The sequence below is a fragment of the Pagrus major genome, chromosome 2 (assembly GCF_040436345.1).
Source record: "Pagrus major chromosome 2, Pma_NU_1.0".
Classification (NCBI taxonomy): Eukaryota; Metazoa; Chordata; class Actinopteri; order Spariformes; family Sparidae; genus Pagrus; species Pagrus major.
In genome coordinates, this window is record NC_133216.1 from 13,557,601 (window position 1) to 13,581,934 (window position 24,334).

Below are 24,334 nucleotides of genomic sequence, written 5' to 3' on the forward strand. Positions count from 1 at the left end.
AACACACACACACACACACTCACAAAAAAAGATACACTGTAGCTGCTTAGTGCCCTGATGTGACCCCCTTGGCTCATCAGGAAGAACTGCTCCACTTAAACTTTGTTGCTCCCTTGTAATTGAATTAGTCTGCTCAATTATGTAGAGGCAGGCCTGTCCTCATTACACAGCACTATTAAAGCTGGAGGATGGAGCCGAGGGGAGGAGAGCAGCAGGCGGGGAGCGGCGAAGTAGCTTTAGCGAAAGTGTAAAGTTTCATCGCTGTAATCTCCCAACGTGTCTGCCGCATCTGTGCAACAACTGTGCCGTAGTTCATGAATTATGTCCTGCTGTATCTTCTCCTGCCTTGCCTGTCTCTCCGTGTTTGACTTTCCTCTCAGCGCTTCTGGGCCAAATGCCTTTAAAAAAACGCTGAACCAGCGCTTTGGCTGACTTCTTCCAAAGCTTACTTCAGTAACTCCACAAGAAAAACATCTAACTGAGCCAGAATGCTGCCAAACCACTTGCTGCAGGGGTCCCTGAGCTCAGCACAATGATCACACATCTGCCAAGCATTCATTCATATTTACACACACACACACACTGTAGGGATCTCCTCTTACTGCACAGGCCTCTGCACCAAAGCCACACATGTGAGATGTCATGTTTTCTTATTTCTGTCTCTTTGTCTCTCTATTTGTCCCTCTCTTATGCAGGAGCAGCTGAAGAGCCTCCAGAGTGGCTTCAAGCATGTTAATGATGGAGGTTTCCAGCTGCAGAGGTGGGTTTACACACACACACATACAGATGCACACACACATACAATAAACACAACACACAGACAGAGTGAGCAGCCTGCTCTTGTGTTCCTGTGAAAGTCCATTTCCCTGCAGATGTGACCCAGCGATCGCTGTTTAATTACTGATAACCCAGACTCAGATTGGACTTGTGCGTGCGTGTGTGTGTGTGTGTGTGTGTGTGTCCTCTGATTGTCCCCTACACCCCTTCCCCTTCTCTCCCGGCTCAGTAATAATCTGACCATGGACCTAGACAACAACATCAATATCAACATGCCGCCCGTTGAGACCAAGGTGTTGATGTGAGTATATCTTCTGTCTGCAGCTGAAAAGGAGCAACTGAGGACTTTAATTTAGCTTTCTTATAAAGTACATCTAATAAAAGAGAAATCTAGCTCTCTGGATACTTAATTCCTCTAAACTGGTAGACTCAATATCCCCTCATGAAATAGAAAGATAAATCTGACTGCTGGGTAATTAACAGGATGGGAGTAAAGAATAAGATACCTCTCATTTCTTGGTGACTTCTCCAAACTTCACATTTCTCTTATGAAATACTGTTTTCTTCTTTTACAAGTGATTAAAATTAAACATTATGGGGTCATAATTGAACTCTCAGATCATGGAGATGACAAAATAGACATCCATTCATCTTAAGGTGTCACAAGGCAAAAAGATTGCACACTTCTGGTCCCAAAAGTTAAAAAGTCGTCCCTGAGCTCTAAGTAAATGGCTCAGGGTGTTTCTTCCTCCAAGAGGTCTGGCTCCCCACACAACACTTGGCAAACATCTTTTGTTTTGTATTGCTAGAGAGCCCCCCAGTGGCAGAAATGACATATTGTGCTTTAATTGTTAACGTGAACAATTCAGAGCTGCATCACAACTAAAAGCTTGACTGCTCACCCATGCCTGTGCTTACATATCCTCCTAGTATCCAGCGGGCCTGGCGCGACTTCCTCCAGAGGCAGGAAGCGGAGAAGAGGAGCCCCTCCCCACCCTCCCTCTCCTCCTCTGACAAGATGAGCATGTCGATCAGCATGACGACCCTGTCGGATGGCAGCACCCCGGTAAGTCAAACAAGTTCTCATATTCGAGGCGCTCAAACGCTGCGACTGACGAGTCTTTCAGGAGGGTGTGTGTCTTTGCTCGGACGATTGAAAAAGAAAGGACACGTGCAGGGATTTTTAAGTTTTTGAGGCTTGCGTTGTCAGTATGTAACATATTAGGATGCTACAGTTGGGTCGTTTCATGCTGCTTTATGTGGTGAATCTGGGACAGTTTGTGTAGTCCCATTCTTGTCCAGAAGAGGGCATCGTCTCTCAGCTGATGTCTTCAGTATGCAGACTCACAGCCAGCCTCTTCTATGGGAGCAGAGAGTAAATATACAAGGATTTGGTCTGACACACACACACACACACACACACACACACACACACACACACACACACACACACACTCTCTCAGCAGCAGCACACTGAGAATTGAAATCAGTGATAACAGCCATTCTCATTCAGCACATCTTCCCTTCATTTAACCAGACCACAATAAATCCCCAGGATTTTCTCTGCCGCGTCTGTTCTGGTCATTATGATTCTATACTGACGTCGGCCGCAGCCTTCTGGCTGAATAGCAAGTGTGTGTACACTTCTCTGCTAATCTCTGAGCCCGAAGTCAACAGACAGGTTAAATCTCAGAGACGGCTGGGAGAGTTGTGCGTATGAGCACACTTAGGTGGTACTTGTCCACTCGATCGCTACAGAGAAAAGCTTATACGCAGAGAAAGACTGTTTGATTTAGATTCTTGTGGATAAAAGGGGGGTCAGAAGCGAAGAGAATTCAGAGTGGTGAGCGGCTGGAATAAATGTGCGCTCTCGTCAGAGCTTTACAGTAAGACGTGATGTGAGTAGCTGACGGTGAGGCCGAGGAGGCTGTGGATGAAGCATGCGCAGTAAACATCGGGTGTGTTTGGGATCCTTTGGGACGGCCAGGAAATGCTTAGCTCAGTGTCTGAGACCTTCTGACAAAAGCAGATGATCATCACTGAGAGAGCGTGTGTGTGTTTATGTGTGTGTGTTTATGTGTGTGTGTGTGTGCATTAGCTCCCTGAGGTCAAGACAGATAGAGGAACGGAGGATGAAAAACAGATGTTGGTTTCGCTGGTTGAATGTGCTGATGCTGTAGATCTGCTCTCCTCTGTGGGAAACTCAGCTTCTCCTCTCGTATGAGTTCACAATTTCTTTTTTTCTTTTTATACCTGATTGATCGGTCCACATGATACCTGCTGTTTTGTCATACATTTCTCTCTCTGTGCCTCTTTTCCTTAAAGTCGTGCATTTGCTGGATGTGACAGCTCCACTGTGTTTGGATTTCTATCAGTTTGGTGTCTGTCGACCCAACGATACATTCTCAATAGTCTATACATTCATGGATGCATGCACACCCGCATACGCACGCGGCACAGTGATGTGGCCGCCATCTCCAAGCGATTGAATTTGTAACCTTTGCGCCCGTAACATCTGTCTTTGACAAAACCTTGCTGCATGAGTGCGAGCACGTTTGTGTGTGACGACGTCGAAACCGAGCTCAGTGGCGTACGACTCTGATGTAGTTTGATATGCAACTCTTCACCGTGTAAATGATCTTTCACGCTGCAACTGAGCTCTTAACTCTTTGTCAAGGCGATCCAGCGGAAATAGAGCGTCCCTGGATATCTCTCTTTATGATCGATCCCTCCGCTCCATAGCAACACCATAGAGGGAGGCAGAAATTATAGGTTTCATTAAACAGGAACCTAACAAAACTCTGGCTTTTATGCCCAGATATGAATCAGCTGTCTGAATTTTATTGTTTCATAATACTATACCGCATCAACACACAGCACACACCAGCCCCCCCCCCCTCGACCACCTACAAGTACACACACGCGCACACACACACACACACACACACACACAAGGGAGAGAGAGCACACACAGACACCAGAGCGTGGACACACAGGCCACTACAGCTTTAATTTCAGACTGTCTAGATGATAGATGTCTTTTTATAACCAGACATCAATCAATACTGTTTGGGGACCGGCTGAATGTTTTTCTTGTGGGATTGCCACTAAATTACTCGAGAAATGAGGATGAAAACAAACACCCAGAGATGATTTAGACCTTTGAAGATGTTTGTTCTGTTAATTCTTAAAGAGGTGTGTTAATCCTGGATTTCCAAATAAAGTTTAGTTGTTTCTGATGGATTTTGGGTACGGGAGCTGTCCATGTCTCTGGTGCTGAACTGTGATCGATGGTGTAGTAGCAAAGCTTTGACACTAGAGGGAGATCCTGTATCACTGAGGGGGTTTTTGCTCTTCTGGGGGAGAGATTGGACCAAATGAGACAAACACACGTGTTGACACTTTTTGGTGAGAGCAACAAGCTCAAGATGTCAAAAGTAATATACCAAGGCATGTATTGTCTGATGTTTGTTTGTGAAAACGTGAACAGGCGCACAAAAATGTTTATTTTTGCTTGTTTTGAGTTTTATTCTGGCATTTATTTCCCATAAAGCAGGGTTAGCCAAAGTGGGGCCTGCATGCCAAAGTTGGTCCCCAGTGAGGTTTGCAAAACGGGGAAAAAAAATTAACATTTTATTTTGGAAAATTATAACAAATCATTGTTTTTGCTGTTTTATTTTTTTGAAATGTTCTTTTAATGTTGAGGATCCCTTATTATAAATTATTTTTCATAACCTGTAATCTGACTATTTTTCACAGCAGGTTGAGTGGCACTTTGCGCAGGAGCTCAGTCAATTAAGGGAACTTGGGATCCTCGTAATTTTTCATCTTCACAACACAATACTATATAATAAGTGTTTGCTTTTGACCTGTGGCAGTTCTTACACCCCTGCCATAAGCAATGACTGGGCCTTATCATTATCCAAATATTCTACCTAAGTGCATAAAATGCAATTAAAACTTTGTATAGTGCCATGTAAGTTCAACAAGCGTATGATGAAGGTACAAACTATGTATTTACTTTGTTTACCTAAGAACCATAGATGTGTGTGTGTGTGTGTGTGTGTGCGTGTGTGTGTGTGTGTGTGTGTGTGTGTGTGTGTGTGTGTGTGTGTGTGTGTGTGTGTGTGTGTGTGTGTGTGTGTGTGCTGGCTGGTGAAGGGCACACAGGGGCAGGTTAGTCCATCTGGCCTGCTAAGGTGCAGTGAGACTGGGCTCGAGCAGAGCAGAGCAGCACCGCCTTCCCCGTCTGCCAGCTGTCGTGTTTCTCCGTCTCTGCCCTCTCCATCAGCGCTCTCTTAACGTCCCCCTCCTCCCTCCCTTTCCTGTCATGTCATAGTTTATTTTTGCCTTTTCCTTTTCATATTTAATGTCTCTCTCTCTTTCTTTCTCCCCTCCTTCTCTCAGAGCCTCTCTGCCTTTCTCCCTTTCTCCTTCTGTTTCAGTGTTTGTCTCTTTATCGCTCACCCACCTACTGTTCTCTTGGCTTTATCAGGTCATGCAGCTGCAGCAGCAGCTATGGAAGCCTGGCAGGAGAGATAAACTAGGTTAGGTAAAGTTTGGGGAATTTTTGTGGAGTTCCTGTACGTCTACTCAGGTGCATGAAGCAATAGTTTAACCCCTCAGAGATAAGCGACATTCAGCAGTGTTGCACCACCTATTCAGGTTCGAGGTTAGCTTCTAGGTGTGCTCCGAGCTGTCCTGAAGTAACCCGGTGACTTCGCCGTGCCTGACTCTAATTCATCGCCACACAAAGCATTAGAACTTCAGAAGATTACTGAGCCAGCAGTGTCAAAGCGTTTAACCCCTCACGTTCACTTTTCACCCGTCTAATCCAATGTAGGGTGCAAAATGTTGCCCTGTCACTGAGCTCGCATCATTTTAATCCTCGCAGGCTTTTTTTTTTTTTTTTTCCTCTATTCACTGTACAGGCCAACCTCTCATTACTATAGATGGAAAGGTCGCTTATAGTATAACCCCAGCAGAATGGTTATTATGCTGAGGCCTGAGCGTTGTTATTGTATGAATGACTCCCCCTCGGGTGCAGCGTGGCCTCATTCTGTTGTATTTACTGTACATTAACTTCATCATGGAGTGCCATTCACCGATACGTAGGCAAAGGCAGGAAAGGAAAGCGCTTTAATGCCTATGTTTAATATTCTTGAGCTTTTTTCAATGTATATTAGAGCAGTTTGTCAGGTAATGGTGGGAGCAAAAAAAAGGTAAATCTAATATTCTTAAGCGCAGTAAACATCCACATAAATCAGCAGCAGATTATTATCATCGCAGCAGTTTTAAAAATGTATAAGAAATCAAAGCACCCCTCTGAGACATGATGTATTATATTAAAATACATATACAGTGCAGCAATCAACAGTGTCTGCAGTTTCCATGTGCTTAACGTTGTTACAAGAACCCACAAAATTATTCTTAATCATCACCATGTCTGCCATCAAGTCAGTGGCCTAATGCACATTATCCCACCAGACTCTCCCACTTCTCCTCCACTGCAGACCAGAACATCCCTGTGATGATTTATGGTAATTATGCAAATGCAACATAAGGCTTTGGAAATTAATGCTAACCCCCACCAGTAGTCTCTTCGTCACTGGAGGATGGGTGTATCTGGAGCCAATGCTCTCGCAATCCTGTTACTGTAATACCGGGGACAATGCAAAAAAAAAAAGCCTAGGTCAGCCGATTAAGGATTCCCGTGAATTAGTTTAGGTTTATTGGAGCCTCATGGAGGCAATTCACGTGTTTAATCATTCCTCTTCATTCATTAGGTGCAAATTGATTGAAGAGGCAGCCTACACATGGGTTTTTACTCTTTCTTATTCCTCGGGAGTGATGCTGGGTCTGTAGGCTGCAGATTTAATTTGACATGATCCCTCTTGCCATAATCTCCCACCTAGATTAGATGTGCTGTACGGTAGCGGTGCAGGTGTGGGTGTGCTGGGTCTCTGCATGGTATGAGGTGGGCCCGGGTTGAGTGACAAGCCTGGCAGGTTGTGAGGAGACCGCTGTGACACAGCAGCCGAGGTATTGATTGACAGAATCATTAGTGACCTCTCACCGCTCCATCACCACCTTATGTGGAGGAGAGTCCAGCTGTAGAAGTAGGAGCTACAGAATCTACATCGTCTTGTGACCGCAACCAACCAAACGGACTTACAGGACGTTATTCTTTTCTCTATGTGTGCTCCAGCTCTTGGTTTCTCTGTAAATGCTTTAATGCCCTCCAGACATGTGAAGGACATTCATATGACTTTTATAATTATGTATTAGGGAGATGGAGCCTTCTGTGCTGTAATGTCTGATGGGGGGCAGCAAGGCCTGACTCGCTGCTAATCACCTGCCAGCGGCATGTCAAGTCCAACATGGGCCCTTTCACACCTGGGACACGTCGTGTCAAACCCTTTCTGAGGTGTGTAATATGCATTATGTGCCTGTGACATGCTGGACGGGATGTGTGTGAATGTGATGGAGAGAATGGGGGGCGGACCTAAATGCACAGCGAGTCTTAATTAGTCAAAGCCCGGAGCATGTTCTAGAAAAGCCAGATGAAAGTGTGTCAGTCCTAAAAACTGTGTTTTTTTGCATTAGATTCTGCTACGCCTGGATGTTCCATATGTTTGTATGACAGTTGTGTACATTTTTTTCCTTCGTTATCTCATTTATCCTAGAAAGCAGATACACAAATAACATCACAATCGTCCACCACAGGTAAGTTAAAACTCTACAATTTGATTTCAAAGACAATTTCTTTCATAACAATGCTGTGCTTCTGGTCTGGTTAGGCTTAGAAAAACATCATGGTTTGGCTTAAAATACTTGTTTTGGTCGCTGTGATCATGAATAGAGATGTTTGGACTGGATGTGAAAAACAGCCGGTTTTGGTCACCAGAAAAACAGATGGAAATGTCCCCAGCTGTCCTTACAAATATGCACTTTAACTGCAGTCAGCTGTTTGCCAGCCTTGTTGGCTTGTAATAACTAATAATTGTGATATGCCACCTCTGCTACAAATGTCAACCTTGGAGGTAACTTTATATCCTGGCGTCAGGGCTGACAAATCATCATCAGAGATCACAATTAAAGAGAAATATATTTTATTATGTAAAATAATGACAACAACACTCATATGTATAAAGATAAAACTTGCCAGATATCCATGTAAATATATAAAGTAACTTAATTAAAGACATTCACTAAGAGCACAATCTCACAGTCTTAACTTTTTGGGTCTTTGCTGAGGTTATTGTTTTAACATATAGCTCCATTTCTTTCTTGAAAGCCTGCAAATATACATTTCTGAATGTAAAGCTTTGCAAGAAAAACAATAAGACTGATTAGAAAATTTGGAAAAGTTGTTTACGGCTCAGAGTGACGTCATGTTGCATTTGTATTATCTGGGAGAATCCACAGGGGGTCACTGTTCTGCTTTGCTGGGGCAGACTGGCCTGATAGCAGGGAGTAGTCCAGGTCCAGTAACACCCTGGGTCAAAATGGATCCAAGATCTTCTCTCCAGCGTATTCCTCTTCTCTAATGCTGGACGTCAATACAGTATCAATCTGGATTTTAAATTGGATTCAGAGCGTCCAAATTGTTGGAAGCTCAGGGACTCTTGATGTTGTTGTGTAGAGGACACTCGCAGTCAGCAAACACCTCCTCTGATAATGTGAGTCGAGGGCCTCTTCTGTCAAAGATAATAACCCATTATCAACATATTTGTGATTAAACGAGACGTGAGCTGCTGTTTCATATTTCAGTGGTTTATCTCTCTCCCTCCCTGTGCCTGTATTTTTCGTCCTCTGCCTCTTCTCCTTGAGCCTTTTAATTTCATGACACTTCAATTAAATATTAAAGTGTTTCCATTACGTCAGACTCGTGAACAAGCTGCTGGGTTTTTCCAGCCTGCCTTCTATGTATAAAATTCCCTCCTTCCCTTGTTTTTTTTTTATTATTTCAGTCTCAGTTTCAACCTGCTCTACTGAGACGGCATGTAAATACGTTTGTTTTTTCCAGAATATGCAGAAAGGAGACAGTAGAAAGAGACAATGACGGGAGGAATGAATCCAATGACTGCACCGACGCTACAACATACAATATGTCTTGTAAATTATGCACCGTATGGTCTCACAGCAAGTCACCTGTGTAAAAGAGAATGGTTACTTACTGTTGGTGGTTGATGTAAAGATATGTTTTTTTTATGTTTTTATGTTTTGTGTTTCAGTGTGCGTCATCCACAACAACCTCCCCAAAAACATACAGGCAACAATGGAAATCGCTTAAATAATGAATGCAAATGTAAAACTCAAACAATCTCCGTTCGGTACTTTTTCTTTCTTAGGGAAAATGCAAATATATGATATTCGTATTTTACTCACTTGCCGGGCCCTGAGCTGCTTTGTTCACTAAGCTTTGAGTAGTTAATGATGGTAAATGGATGGTAAATGGACTGCATTTATATAGCACATTTCATCCTTAAGGGACAAAATGCTTTACGGTTTCAGACAGAGAAGAATGTGCCACCATTGATAAGTCTAATTATGCCATTATCACCCTGTGATCTCATAACATTTTATGATAGCAATACTTAACTTTGAGAAACCATAGTGCTATACCTTGTGCTGGACTGTATGTTAACATTAGAGCAGCATTATTCTGTTTCTGCTCTTATTCTCTCCCTCCCCGTCTCTCCTCTCCTCTCCCTTCCCACAACCACCACCACCACATTTATCTCATTGATCTCTGCTCGCCCGGCAACACCGCCATAATTGATCATTAATGTCTGATTGGGGACAGTGGTGATATGAAGAGCAGCAGATTGACACAATTACGAATCATCTTAGCTCTGGAATCTATTGATTGGGGCTTTGCAGAGGTAATAAAGGCCAGATCAGCTGTGTGCTGCAAAGTGTCGGTCTTTGTTCTTCAGACAGTATCAATGTAAGATTTCTATAAGAGCTACAAGTGGATCATTCAGCTGATGGATACGGGACACAATTTGCTAATGAAAGCTGATAAGCCTGAACTTCACTTTAGGTCTCTCCACATTTGGACAGTGAAGGAGGACTTCATCATAGAGGGATGAAGAGGAGGTACTTGTACCATTAAACCAAGACATGAAACTTAGAAAATTATGCATTACTTGTGGTGGATATCAAATTTTGCAACATATGGAAACTCTTCTTAGTTACAAAAAAAAACAAAAAAGGGCGACAAAGGCTGCACTTGAACACACCGCAAAGACAACAGCCGGCGGCCACCTTGTTCACACGTTCTGCGCCTGTGTGAGAGGAAATTACTCTCCATACCACTAGGTGGCGGTAGTCAGTATTTGTATTTTAAAAAACGGAAACCGTAGCACTCAGAACAGCAGATATACAAACTGTTATCATGATAAAGCAGCTTTTTTTGACACCAGTCTCTAATATAGCTACTTCTAATCAAGAATAAGTCCGATAAAAAGTTGGAAATGGCAGCGGCAAAGAGACCAACCAGACTAAAGGGGTGAATTCATGAAAACAAGGCTGTACTGCTCTCGACAAAGACATAAAGGGAATTTTGCTTTTGCTGAATGTCTCCCATTCTCTCCCATTTTTAATAAAAAACAATCAAACAGGTTTTGTCTTATGCATGAAAAATAATTTTACCTTATTATTTGATTTCTTAATTATATTGGTTTTAGTCAGGCAAATGTAAATCAATTAATTTTAGTTAATGTAATTATTTTATCTTAGATGTTTGATAAAACTGAGTTGGACCAACTCAATGAAATCATATTGAATGGATGTACTTTATTTAGAGTAGGAGCTATATATATTTACTGGGTGGAAAGCCTGCCTACAATTTAGTTGAGTTCATCCAATGGACGACTGGCCTAAGGGGCTCGCTCTTTCTTTTCCTTCTCTCTTCTCCCGCACTGATTCGCTTAGTTGAACAGCCAATCAGACTGATTCCTCAATTCAATTTGCTCTGTCGGCTGAAAAGCCGCACATGAGGGCCAACTAGTGCCAACAGTGCAGGACACACCGGGCCACTGACGCTCATCAACGGCCTGACATTTGCCAACAAAACATTATAAATGGATTTAAATGAAAACTTGCAGACAGGTTGGTTATTAAACACATGATAACACTGGCATACTTTTGAAGCTGCAACAATACAATTGTAAGGTATGTAATCAACACCATTTACTTTGTTTTAATTTGTCATTTGCCATTTTTATGCCAAAGCTGTTGGTTAGATTTTGGACAAAAAACAACATATTCATCATATCAGGCACGAGCTGGCTCCAAAATAACAACAGAAAACGTGGCTGTAGCTCATTAACTTTGCAGGCACAATTGTGTTGCCATTAAAATAGTATTTAAAAATCTCACATGAGCAGAGACAAGCATAAAAAGTGCTTCTTGTTCCTGTGAAACAAGCACTGCCTTCCCGATACCAGTGCTAGGGTCACACACATTTACACAGGCTCGCAGGAGGTGAAGAGCTCAGGGAAGCTGTATTGCCACTGATTTGTGTGTGACAAGATTTTGCACATACTGTACACCTCTCGAGCCGTTAGATGTGTGGGCGCGTGTGTGTGCATGTGTGTGTGAGACACAGGGTGCAAAGGAACAGCCTGCAGCGCTGTGCATATCCAGCCTCATTTACCAGATTCCACCCCTCCATTATCAGCAGGATCATTATCCTCTCTCTCCTCTCTGCCCTCGCTGCCTCGCTTCTACTGGGACTCAAGGTGGCACACCAAAACATCGACACGCACAACTCACTCACACACACATATCCAGAACGCTTATTACCCTGCACTCTTCTTACATGTGAACCAAAAATATCTGCAAAGTTGTGTTATTTTTTGCCACAGTATTCCTGTGGCAGTTAAAGAATGGCAAAATGAGGTTAGTGTGGCTGCTTGTGTGTGCAGCACCAATAGCTTGCAGGCCACAGTTGATGCTTCAGAGATATCTAAGATGAGATAGTGGTCTCAACTGTGCCACCAGTAGAATACAACTCACTCATTGTCTCCCTGTGTGTCGCACTGTTGAGCATGATGGAACGCAGTTTATGTTGCACATCAAGGTCATATATATGTGCTCATGAAAGGACGCATTTGTCTGTGTGCACAGGCGGGGAAAACAGGAAATAGAGCATTAACCATCCCCTGGATCTGTGAGTTGGAGTAACCCACATTACTGTATTACTCTTCCCTTCATAAAGTATTTCTTTCTTTGATTGTGTACACCGCTGCATCATTCCTGCTTCTCGTCAAACTGACAGCCTTCTCCCACTCCGTTTCTGTGATTTCTGCTCCGAAGCCGTATTTCTGAGAAGTTGGCTATGTTGTTATTCAACTTGAACAATCCCACTGCTTATTCAGCCCTGTGAGATCCCACTAATAGTCACAGTGGCTGCTGAGGCGTGGAGCAGTAGGTTACACCAAACCGACTCTGGAAATATATTAGACAGCATGCATGCGATGTTGTGTATGTGTCCGCGTGTGTTTGAGCGCGTGCGTCTGCTCTCTCGGATGTGACCATCTAAGCTGTGATTTTTATTAAAATACTGAACATGCAGTCTGTTTGAGAAGGAGAGGGAGAGGGAGGAAGGGGAATTTTGTTTCTTGGTTTATTGGTTTGGCATTTAGAGCCTGGAGAAATCCCGGGAAGAAGAAAGGAGGGGAATGTATCGAACAGAAGGGAGATAAAAAGAGGGGAGAAAGAGCCTATTCTCCTTCCCACTGAGTGGTCTGCTCTCCAGAGGGAAATATACTGATTTGTGATTAATGAAAAGATGGAGAAGAGGCTTCTTTCTCCCCCCCCTTTTCCCTTCTCTCTCTCTCTAACCTAACTCTCTCACCCAGAAAATCCATCTCGGTAATGATGTCAGTGTGTAGGGAATGATTATGGAGCAGATAAAGAGAGGAATCAGCCAATAAAAGGAGTACAAAAACATTCTACAGTATTATCATCACACAAGCACTCAGCGAGCGAATGGAGATAACGTGTTATCATGAAGTAAACACCTGACCCCTCGCAAAACACAAAGTCACAACCTTCTCCCGTGTAACTTTCTCTCCACTTTTACAACAAGTTTGCATACCTTGCATCACCGCCTCAGCAAATGAGTAAGCTTTAAAGTGAGCGCTACCTCCGCAGGCGTTGCACTTAGCTGCTGCAGGGATACAGATTAGGTTTTGATGGAAAATAAGAGAGTCTTAAAGGGGAGATACAGATGGAGGGAATGAGGGAAAATCCTGAGTTGTGTGGAGCTCCTTCATGCCTCATTAGCGCGGTAAACTGATATCAGCTGTGCTGTCCTTATCATCACCTCCGCCACAGCCTCCTGTCGCACAGCACACATCCCCCTGCTCAGCTGCTATTACAGGGCATCACTTTGGCCTCCTTATTTCGCCCGCGACACACAGAAAGGGCAAGGGGATCAAGGGCTGTGTGTGAGAGACGTTCGTCTTTCAACTGTAGTTCCAAGGAATAAGTGTGGCAGGGTGGGAAAAAAAGGTTAGAAACAAGTGAAATAGAAGAGTTGTAAGATGTGAAGAGATGGAACAGGGGTGAGCGAAAGTATCACCGTGAGAGCCACCTGGAAGATCAGAAGCCATGCTGCACCTGCCTGTCGCCAGGGAGACTTCACAGGGAGGCGCGGTACAAGCCGTCATTCAAAGAACATTACTGGGGGAAAGCAAACTGTTGTTAGCATCTCAAAAGTGGGGACAGGAGAACGGAGGCGTGCAGGGAAAGATGGTAATTAGGGAGAGAAACAGCATTTCTAGTGAAATGCAGGATGCTGCCAAGACGAGGCCTGATTTGGAGTTTAAAGGTGAAAGGAAGTGTCGTGTGGGGATGAGGCAGTGGCAGAATCGTCACAGAAGGGTAAAGGAAAAGAAGAGACTTAGAAATGTAAACAGGGTAACCCAAATAGAAGTATTTGAAGGGGAGCTCCACAAATTTTACACATTAAAGTGTGTTTACAGGTCTTGGGGAGGTCTACTGCATATGTGAAAAAGTAGTATAAAGCCTTTTGTGGCTCCAGAGGAAGCTGCATATAATCTGACAAATCCCTTCCAGTGATGTCACTCAGTGGCTAAGTTGCATTATGGGTAATAAAGGTGGTTCACTGTTAAAGTTTGTGAATAGCTCAAATGTCTACCTCCTTTCCACCTGCTGCTTCTGGGGAAACCATTGTGATCCTTCCGGTTTTCTTGGCTCTGCTCAAGAAACTCCTCCCAGTCCAGGCTGCTTTCTGTTTGCATGAAGGCTCTACACAGAGCCTACGAAGTGACCTGCAGCATAGTAAGCATTTATACATGTGCGCAGGTGTGTCTGCGTTGCTGCCGGTGGTGAGCAGATTGCCAGTGGTACTTTCCCTGGTAAACACACCGACCTCTTGGGCTCGCAGCTGTGCCCCTGTGCTAGGGGAAAGTGGACTGGCAGAGTGTCTTTGTTTGCCACTGGGCTGCTCATGGAGGGGCAGACCGCCCTTTGGACATCTGACAGTTCTGCTCTCTCTAGTCCAGAGACACTCTGGCAGCAAAAAGGAGCATTCAGCTGGTCAGGTAGGACTGTAACAGTCGAAGAGGGCAGTGTGTTTACTGGGGAACCTACAGGTCACAATCCCTGGTATAAGCACTGCCGCTAACCACCAAAGAAGCCGGAAAATGCGCCTCTACCAGGCGGATTAACCTAAGTCATTGCGGTCTGCGTCGCTGCAATGTGCAGCTACATTTCTGGGGAGGTGCATGTCAGGCTAAGACATAGGCTACATCGTGGGGCATTCACCTGCGCAGAGGCTACACTGTAGGTACAACGCAGATTCAATGCAGAAGCATTAATAAAGCTTCATTTCCAAGAATACCTCCAAAAGTAGACTTCTCAGGACTGAGCAGTTTACAGAAGCACAAAGTCCAGATGAACATTTATTACCTCCATGTGTGCAGTTTCATTCTCAAGCTTTTCTTCAGTCAAAGGAAATGTCAAACACTGAGTAATAAATGACTTCTCAGGAACACCTCAACTGGATGGAGGATCAGGAACTAAGCGCAGACACCTTACTGGATTTTAGATAGAGAAACCTAATTTCTTCCTCTTGTTTCAGATCTTCCTTTCAGCAAAGCCAGAGTTAATGGCTATTGGTGAAGACAGAAACAAGCACTGAACCTGTAAAACAAGATTTTCTCTAAGCTCCCTCTTCTCCACTGCAGTCTGATGTGTCTGCCCATATTACTGCAGCTGCTGTATTCAGTTGCACAATCAATCCTCTCCTCTCTCCTGAGGAACACTCTGAGATACCTGAACTCTTCCACTTGGGGGAAACGCTGCCTCCTCACATATTGAGTCTATTCTCATTCATGTAACGCACTGAAGTTTAGCCGTACCACTAACTACAGCCTCCAAAATGACTATAAAGTTGGACCAACACACTCTCTAAAACAGATTTATTGTTACATTTGTCTGGTCTACCTTATAAACTGGCAGCTCATTGTAGAGTGTATTGTATTAGTCAGAATCGAGTCTATCAGCTTCTTTAGGTTTAGTTAGTGTTAAGGTTGTGTTTGTTTTCGTGTTCAGTAATAGAGTACATGTTGCCTCAAACACGGATGAGTGTGTACCCTTGCTGTATACTGAATGGCGGCAGACGTACTGTCCCAGACGACAATGTCTGCATATTCACATCAACCGCCTCGGAAACGATGCATTCAGGATTCATAATGCAAACAGAGAGTGCCTGACAGCTTTGATATGACAACACTTTCCCCCTCACGTACAGCTCCGCGGTCTCGAAATCAGTCATTCGGCGAGTTCACGAACTCTGAGGAAGCTAGAAAGAAGGAGAGAGAAAAAAGCGACGCGCCGTGTGGGGGAGAGAGTACGAGAGAGAGAAAGCAGCAAACGTGAAGGAAGAAGTCTTTCGAAGAACTCTCTCAATCGTGCACAACTCTTCAGTGGCTTCCAGCTCCTTTAGGGATAAGAGAGGTTTTGCTGAGAAAGGAGATCACATCACTATTAGGACGGATTTATTTTAACTTCTTTGTAGTAAGAAGATCTCTTCTGGGAATAGCAAAGGTAGAGAGTTCAGCAGGTACAAGCAGGGAGAAGATAACTAGTTCAGAAATCGGGAAGTTTTCCCGTTCCAGATGTTTTATTAATTGCAGTTGTGGAAATGAATATCTTGCTTAACGTCATCTCTATAGGTTCCTTTCTGTCCTACATTTGTGTCATTAATTTATTGTCTCTTACTCTCTGCACACCACCTGTCTTGCTCTTCATTGTGGATTAATATTTCATCGGATGATTTCCATTCTCCAGTAGGCAGCTGTCTCCCTGCCATTAAGGTGAGAATATGGAAATGACCAGAGTCTCTCTGGCACTGTAAATGTATTCAAATCACATGACATCAATCACAATATATATCTAATACACTATACCACCATCCCTGATTTGCATATGTTTCAGAGTATTTTACAAATTCAATATTGTGTCCTCACAAGTACCATTCTGAATGGAGCAGCCCTCTCTGCATGCATAATGCAGCACAAAAATCCTTATTCAACACAGCTGTGTTGGGTTTCCAGTAAAATCCATCTTATTCGGTGAATGAGTTCAGTCTTAGTAGGCACAGCTACCATATTTCAGTCAACAGGCATAATTAAATGACAAATGACTGAGCAGACACTAATTTGTTGAACAGGAGTTGATTTGATGTATTAACTGCAGTCAAGGGCATCAGAAGAGATTGGTGGTACAAACATGTGCAGCAGGAGCGTCTGCCAGAGGACATAAATACTGAGATTTGATGAAATCACATCATTAAGGATATCCTGTTTTAGTCCAGTGTGTTCAAATCAAGATTGATACATGTTAAAGTCCCAAATTTGTCAACGCTCTCCACTGATGTCATATGGTATAAAAGTAGCACCATAATATCAATATGAGGTGTACATAAATGCACTTTTAACGTAGACATTATGATATAAAACATATTTTTCTGCTCAGTTTTTGTTAAACTGGTTTTACAGATGTGTTGATTAAATGTATGGCGATTTTGAAAGATGTAGGTTGTGGTGCAATTGCATAATACTGACCCTCTTTCATATAAATGGGTTGGACAAAATGACAGAAACCAATAATGCAGTACAGTTCAACAGCAACACAAACTGCAGCCTCCAAAATAATGTAACCATACCAACACGCCCTCGTACCTAAACAACTGAATAGGTCAACTGCCAATGAAAACTGACATGAGTTAACTTTTGTAGTGAATTGGCACTACACAAATACAATTGACTTGACTTGACAATAAACATAAATATAGGTGTAAGCTGCTTGCACAGACAACCTATAAGGCCATTTTTCTGGTGAGGACGGCTGAAACATATAGTTGAATCAACACCTCTCTCAAACAGGATCAACAAAAACTGAACATTATAACCTTCGTGGAGGGAAGATATATTGCAGGACTGCTGTATTACACTGCAATAGTTCTAGGTGTACCTGATAAACTGGCATCTGTGTGTGTGTGTGTCAAAGAATTGAGAAACTAGAGACAAATACAGGCTGACAGGGAGATTAAAAGAGTTTTTTTTTATATCATTTCAAGGCAACTGGACACATATTTCATCAAGTCCTGTGTTAGCGCACACAGACTGGTGTTAGCTTGTGTGAATGCCGGTACGCCTGCATGTGCTATTAAGTAGAACTCACTGGACCGTGCTTCCATATGGCCGGCCTCAATGCAGCCAGTGTCATGCCAGTTATGCACCAAGATTGGCTAATTCACTTTTTGTTAAGGAAGATTGCTCTGCCCAAAACCCCACTTTGTTCTGCGCAGCACTCTATTCTCTCTCTGTAATGATGGAAAGCCTGTCTACATCGCTCCGCTTCAGGTTTCAGCATGGGATGGAGTCAGAGAGGTCCATATGTCATGTGAATAAAGTGGAAACATGACCAATAGAGAGGTTTCTAACAGTAATAAATGATTGGACACACGGTTTGCCGTATATTTAATAAAGGAATTTACATGCTTAACAATAGAACAAACCGAGATACCTTTCCTTAAAGGGACATTCATCATAAAACAGTGTTAAGTGTATGACATTAGAAAGTAACAGCTATGTGATTTTGCAATAATGATCTGCCTTGAAAACAGAAAACCCAAACAGGTGTCCCTAACAGTTTGAAACTGAACCTGCGAGGGATTTTCCATAAACAACCGTCACATCAGTGAGCCGGTGTTCATCTCCACACGGCTAATTATCCTGTAGGAGAGAACGCATGGCATGATTGTTTGGATCAGTTTCAATGTGCAAGACCGCATGTGTTTAACCGCCCAGCGTGGGAAGTGGAAATCAGCAAAGGACATAGGGAGAACTTTTTGTGACAGAAGGATCAGTGGTATCACAGTTTACCTTGCTGTGAACAGACTAATGTTTTTGTTTTTACCCTCAAAGACCCAGACAGCCGGCGGCGGCTGAAAATAGCTACTGTTCTAAAGTGTTTAATAACTTTGGCACCACTAACCCTATCCATATGCTTTAAAACTCACGTAAAGAAGAGGTTGGATCATGTATTTATGTCCTGTTTGGGCTTTCAGCAGCTCCATTCTAAAGGCAATAACACCATAACTTCTGCATCATTAATTTGTCGAGGAAGCCCACATAGTTTCTTTCTACTTTCCTCTTCTTCTAAACTACTTTTGCTTTTTATATTCAATGGATGATATATATTTCCCTAAGAAAAGTCACTTTTGCTTCAGGGTCCTCTTTTAAATTTAATAACCTTTCTGTTTACTCTCTGAACTTTATTGGACGCATCTACTGGTGTGTAAATTAAACGACATGAAGTACACCTGTTTTTCACTGAAAATAATAATATTGGATAATATTATGGTAACGGCTGTAACTCGCTTAGGAAAGGTCAGATGTAGACAAAAGTTAACGTAGAAGCCTGAAACTACTAAAAGTACAAAAAAAAAAGTTTCACTTGTTTTGTGCTGCATGACTTAATAAAAAGAATAAAATGGATAGATAGAAATAAAGTTCCTGAGGCTCTGTCAGGGTTCGCAATAAAAAGCACCAAATTTTGACTGCCTTTTTCTAAAAATTCTGGGAAATTGGTCCATTCTCCGACAAAGCAAACGTAAAATTGGGACTTTAATGAAAGTTCTCCTGAATAAAATTATGTCTGGCATTTGATGCTGCATGATATAATAGGGTAGGAAAAAATAAATCAATACAGGAAAGTCAGGTGCCCCAAAAATTGTTGTACAGTAGATCTTTGGTTGTTAAAACCAAATATGTCATTTTTGAGCGTCCGGTGGCACGTGGGTGTGTTTTGCATGTGTTTGCGCATCCCAGCCCCCTCACCCCTCGGTCCCAACCTAACACATGTCCCTGTGATCAGCTCTGATGTTTAATTACACAAAACAAGATAAGAGCGTGTCCTCCGTCTGAACTGTTTCAGCTTCGTCTTCTACTCTATCTCTAACAGAAAACAGCTGGGCAGGAATGAAATGTCTCATCCCAATAGGCTTGCTATCATAGCTGTTTGTACTCGTCTTGCGCTCCTTTGTAGAGGCTGACGTACGCTCGGTGCCCGGCTGCAGTACTTATCTATGGTTTAGTGCAGTCCATCAACTGAGAGTGTCTCTGGATGCTTTATTAACACAGATGTTCACCTGACAGACATGGGATAAGACAGGTAGAGATGAAAGAGACAAAGAGTCAGTGTATGGAAGTATAGGCTGCTGTCTGAATAAAAAAAGAGAGATTTAGAGAATAAAACGACCAACATGAATACAAATGTGAGAGGAAAGCCACAACACATTCTGCGTATTTCCCCACCCAGCCTGAGACCACTCTGCATAGTAGCTACAGTAGGAGTGCGAAGGCTGGAGAGAAAATGTGAGTTATGGAATCTGTAATGAATAGTCTCAATGACACCACTAGCTGCCAGATCGCATAGTTTAACCCAATCCATCACTAAAGGAACATTTTCAAGTCTTCCCCCACAGCTGAAATATGAAAAACACAGCCACTCTGTCCGTTTTTTAATACTGAAGCCACCGGTTCCCTGGACGCTATCTCACCACAGCCTTAATTACATGGTATCTCATGTGCTATCTGCCCTCCCGTCGAAGCCCGGTCATCACTCAGAGTGAGCGAGATGAGCCCATTCTAATTAAATAAGAGAGAGAGAGACAAAGAGAGATTACAATGCCAGTGTGTGCATTATGACCTGGGTGGAATAATGTCTGTATTTGGCTGTCACTGGGTTTATGAACCGCTAAGATGTGCAGTCACATCACAGTTATATAAGATGGCTGGCAATATATATGAAAGCAGCCTCAACGGAGAGATCTGCACCAAACAAGTGTTGTTTGTTCAGCTATTAAAAACTGAAATGTTGCAATATTGCATGCTTCAGAATGGTTTAATAAAGGGCACCCAGACAAACGATTCATCTTTTACCCCACTCAGTAAACAAAAACGCACATGCATGAAAACAACAAAGGCTTTTGTGTTGGTAATCGTGTGTTAGTAGACGAGTATTTCTGGAAAATTTAGGAGCAAAAAGCGAGCAGAAGTGTATTTATATAGCACATTTGTGTAGGTAAACACAGACTTTGATTGGCTGCGTACAAAGAAAACTCATACCAACAATATCGTCTTCGACTGTCGCTGTCGTTATAGCTGTGGTGCGGACTCAGCCATCCACCTGAGTGAGAACCATTTTAAAAACCATCTATTTATTGTTATCGTTCTCTGTGAAGGAGTCAGACATAACATGACTGAGCAGGATGTTCCAGCAGGTTGGAGTGCAAACTCAAAAAGCAGTTCCACCAGTTTTTCTCAGAGAGATATCGGGTTAGCCTCACTGTGCTTGACTGTTTTTTACATTTTTTCATGAGGATACCAACAAAATCTGCTTCCTTTATTGTCAAGGTGACTTATAATTGGTGAAATGGATCAAATAAAATAAATTCTCTGATGCTGCTGGGACTGAAGCTGCACATGCACATCACTGTACAACCGAATTAAATTTACACTATCGGACATTTACTCTGACTGAATCTGTTCTGCTAACAGTGGCAGAAGGCAGGAGGCACCTGCAGAGGAAGAAAACAGCTCAGTTTTCGGTGTGTGACAGCATGGGTGCTGCCGGAAATTCCTGAAAGCAGCTCACCGAGGGCCATGAAACAGTAAATATCTATAATTCCTGCCATGTTCCAGAGCTGCTGTCCAGCTGCACCCCCCCTGAATCAGTTTCCCTTCATTCGGCATCCATGTGTGTTTGACTGTGTGTGCATGTGTAGGTGGCCCCCGCTGGAAGGTCTCAATCCCTGCGAGTTTTATCTCTTTAACTGAGCATGCAGCATCCTGTAGAGACGATCAGCTGGGCAGCCATCTCTCTCGCAGTGGGACACACACACAGTCAGACGCCCTCATTGCTTTGCCTTTTTCACGAAGCAAATTGAAGAGCTGCTGGTGTCCTTTAGGGAGAAAACATGTGGAAGGGTTAGGAAAAGTGCTGGAAGCTTTTTCTGAATGCAGCTTTATTGATTACAAGCCAGTGGTTTTCCTCTTTTAAAAGAATGTAACTGATGCACATTCATCCCTGAGTGTCTCCTCCTAACCAAGGTCAGATGCTAAAGGCTAGTGTGATCAAATCTGACCTGTAGTTTCATTGCACACATCACAAGACTCGAGGCTTGACTTCCAAGAGGAGGTCAAGAGTCAAACTATTGAGTCCTTGATCTCCCAGCACCCCTTCATTGATTTAACATAGCCCTCTGTGGATGACCTTGGAGGGGATAACAGAGAAGATTTATGAGTTTTTCTTCCTAACAGGTAATATGGTTTTAAGTGCAGTGAGACGCACAGAGGTAAGTCTCCGAGGAATGCAGTGCAGCATCATTTCAGTGTCGAACCTTTAGTTTCTTTTCATTTGAACCCACAGTACATCACCTCGCGTCCACCTCTATCTGCCCTGCTGCCTCCCCAGCTCCTCTGGGCTTTGTCCCCTGAGCTGGAGAGGCAGACGAGCATCAGACAGTTTCACAGCAAACAGTGGCTTGTGACTTCGCAGTGCTGAAATCAACTCGGATAAGAGGATTACGGGACTGAGGACGACTGAACAGGACATTTAGTGTCGGCACCCAGAAACAGCCCGATCAGCAGCTAAGGGTTATTAGGCAGCTCGCAGACTTAAAGACTGGCTCTGTCTCTCATTTACGGTCCTCGACTTCTCCCATCCTCTTTCTTTTTGTTCACTTCCCCGATTCTGCTTGACTTTTTTAGGCAATTTTGCTTTATCTCCCCCTAATTTCTCACCTCCTTCCCGGCATTGCTTTTATATTTCATGCTCTTTCCATCTTCCTCTTCTGTTATTCTGCTCATTCTTTTCATCAATGTGCCAGCGTGAGGGTAATATCACAGCTTGCATTCATCATAAACTTGTCTAAACTAATGTCTGGTTCGTGGTAATAGCTACTATATATATGTGTGTGTGTGTGTGTGTGTGGCGGGGGTAGGACTGTTTTCCCTCTTCTTTTTAGTGCTGTCGATTTAAAGCTTAGAAAATATATGTTCAGCCCTCCTGCCTTCATGTGTATGGAATGGCTGAGTGCAGTAAAAAAAAAAAAATAAAAATAAAAAAAAAAAAGGCTGTAATTGCACCGCATCTGAAAGGAGCGGGCAAAGTGACGATCCCCCAAGGACCCCCCCAATATTACAAGAAGAGATAATTACTCCGGCAGAGATACAGCCACCACCTTGTACTCCCTGTGGAGCATCAGTCGCACACTCTGTATAGATTATGTTATAAAACCCTGATATCCAAAAAGAAACAGAATCAGAGAGTCTGTCTGTTCGCTATACGAGGTGTAATGTTAACTTGATGGTGCTGCTCTCTATTCTCAGTTACACAATGACTTTTAACGCCAGTTGGTCTTAATGTCACAGAGAAACCAGCATGATGTTCTGCCCTCAGGGAGCACAGAGGAGAGCTGAGCGCCGGGCTCGCTGCTTCTTCTTTTCACTTTTTATTTGTTCTTAGTATTTTCAAATTATAACTGCAGAGCCACACCAGAAATGTTTGATAACAGATTTTATAGATAAGATGACCTTTTTGCTTATTGGAGAAGATCGAGCACGAATGCCGTATCAGCTATGCCCTGTGTTAGATTCATACAGAAGGACACTCAAACATGAAATGCTTGTGGCGAGGCTCGGACATTGGACCTCAATGCTTTTTGTACTTTTTGTATGAAATGTTTAGTATGAGCTAATGAAACTGTCAACTACTAGAAGTTAGCATAAAATGCTAAGGAGTAAAAGAATCCACCTACCTCAAGCTGGAATGACCGAGGTGGCCTACGACATTACTTATCACCCACCTACAATGCAGTACTGAGTTCCCTCCGCAGACAGCTTAACAACCATTCACACCTGGACTCAACTAGCCCTAACATGAAGGCCAATTGGGTCAACAACCCACAAGTGGCCCTAACGACTCTGTAAGGACACTCCCACACAGAGTTTAAAAGCCTGCAACTCCCCTCCAGTTAGTTAGAACTGAAGAAGCTTCTCGGATGAGAGGTGAAACGAGATGACTGAGAACTTTCATCAACATGAAATGCTTTGTTAAGTCTTGTTTGCATATACTTTGATCAGATGTTTTCTGATTAAAACCATAACTTTGCTGCTTGAACAGCGATTTACTTCCACAAAAGTGCGTTGCTTAAGTGCTGCTTAAGAGGTTTTGTTTAATGATACAAAGAATTCAAACAACAGCCTTATGTCTGCCATGAGGGATGTTGACTATCACAGCAGAGAAACAATCGTAAGATTCTTTCCTTAAGTAAGACAAGCAAACTGTTGCAGAAGATATTAGAGAAGATTCAGCAAATTAAAGATTTACTTAACCTGTCAATAGACTCATTATGAAGTAAACATTGATTGCACAGTGTAATGGATATACAACAATGAAACCATCAGCGTTTACAGTTTCTATTATAGACCGAACGATTGAGTAAACTCACGTTTTGTCCTGTGTTGTTGTTGTTTTTTGCGACTCTGAGGAAAACCGAAACGATCAGTTGTCTTTGCAACAGTGACGGCGACAAATGCATCCCCCTGGTTAACCTGCCATCCCACCTCTCCTATCCTTAGTAGGAGTGTGAGTGCAGGGCCTAAGGAGATGTTTAGTTGTATGTTAGTCTAGTTCACCTGACTCATTCATCAGTCATCTGACTGAGGTTTGTGCAGGTTAGAATCTATGACCCTGACCATGGCTCTGAAGTATCAGTAGCCTAACTGCGCTGTGTATTGATAGATCTATGGCATTGTCCATGGTGCTGAAGTGGCAGACATATTTATTTTTTGAATGTGCTTTTTTCCCTTTCCTTTTTTTTCTTTTCCTTCCTTGGATCTCTGATATTCTCTAAACGATACAATATAAATATTTAATTCTATACTACATTGTCGCCTTTATACTCTACAGAGTGCTTTCACCTTCTTGATCAAAGTGACAA

General features: G+C 43.0%; 1 protein-coding gene across 1 annotated transcript in view; it reads left to right on the top strand.

The window, feature by feature from the left end:
• Positions 1–1,798: 1,798 nt before the first annotated feature.
• The window catches only part of schip1 (schwannomin interacting protein 1), a 161,701-nt gene continuing 139,165 nt past the window's right edge, over positions 1,799–24,334 (top strand). Inside the window, exon 1 of the mRNA XM_073493570.1 lies at positions 1,799–1,843. Coding sequence (XP_073349671.1) covers positions 1,802–1,843 — 42 coding nt within the window. The 5' untranslated portion in view covers positions 1,799–1,801. The remainder of the gene's footprint in view (positions 1,844–24,334) is intronic.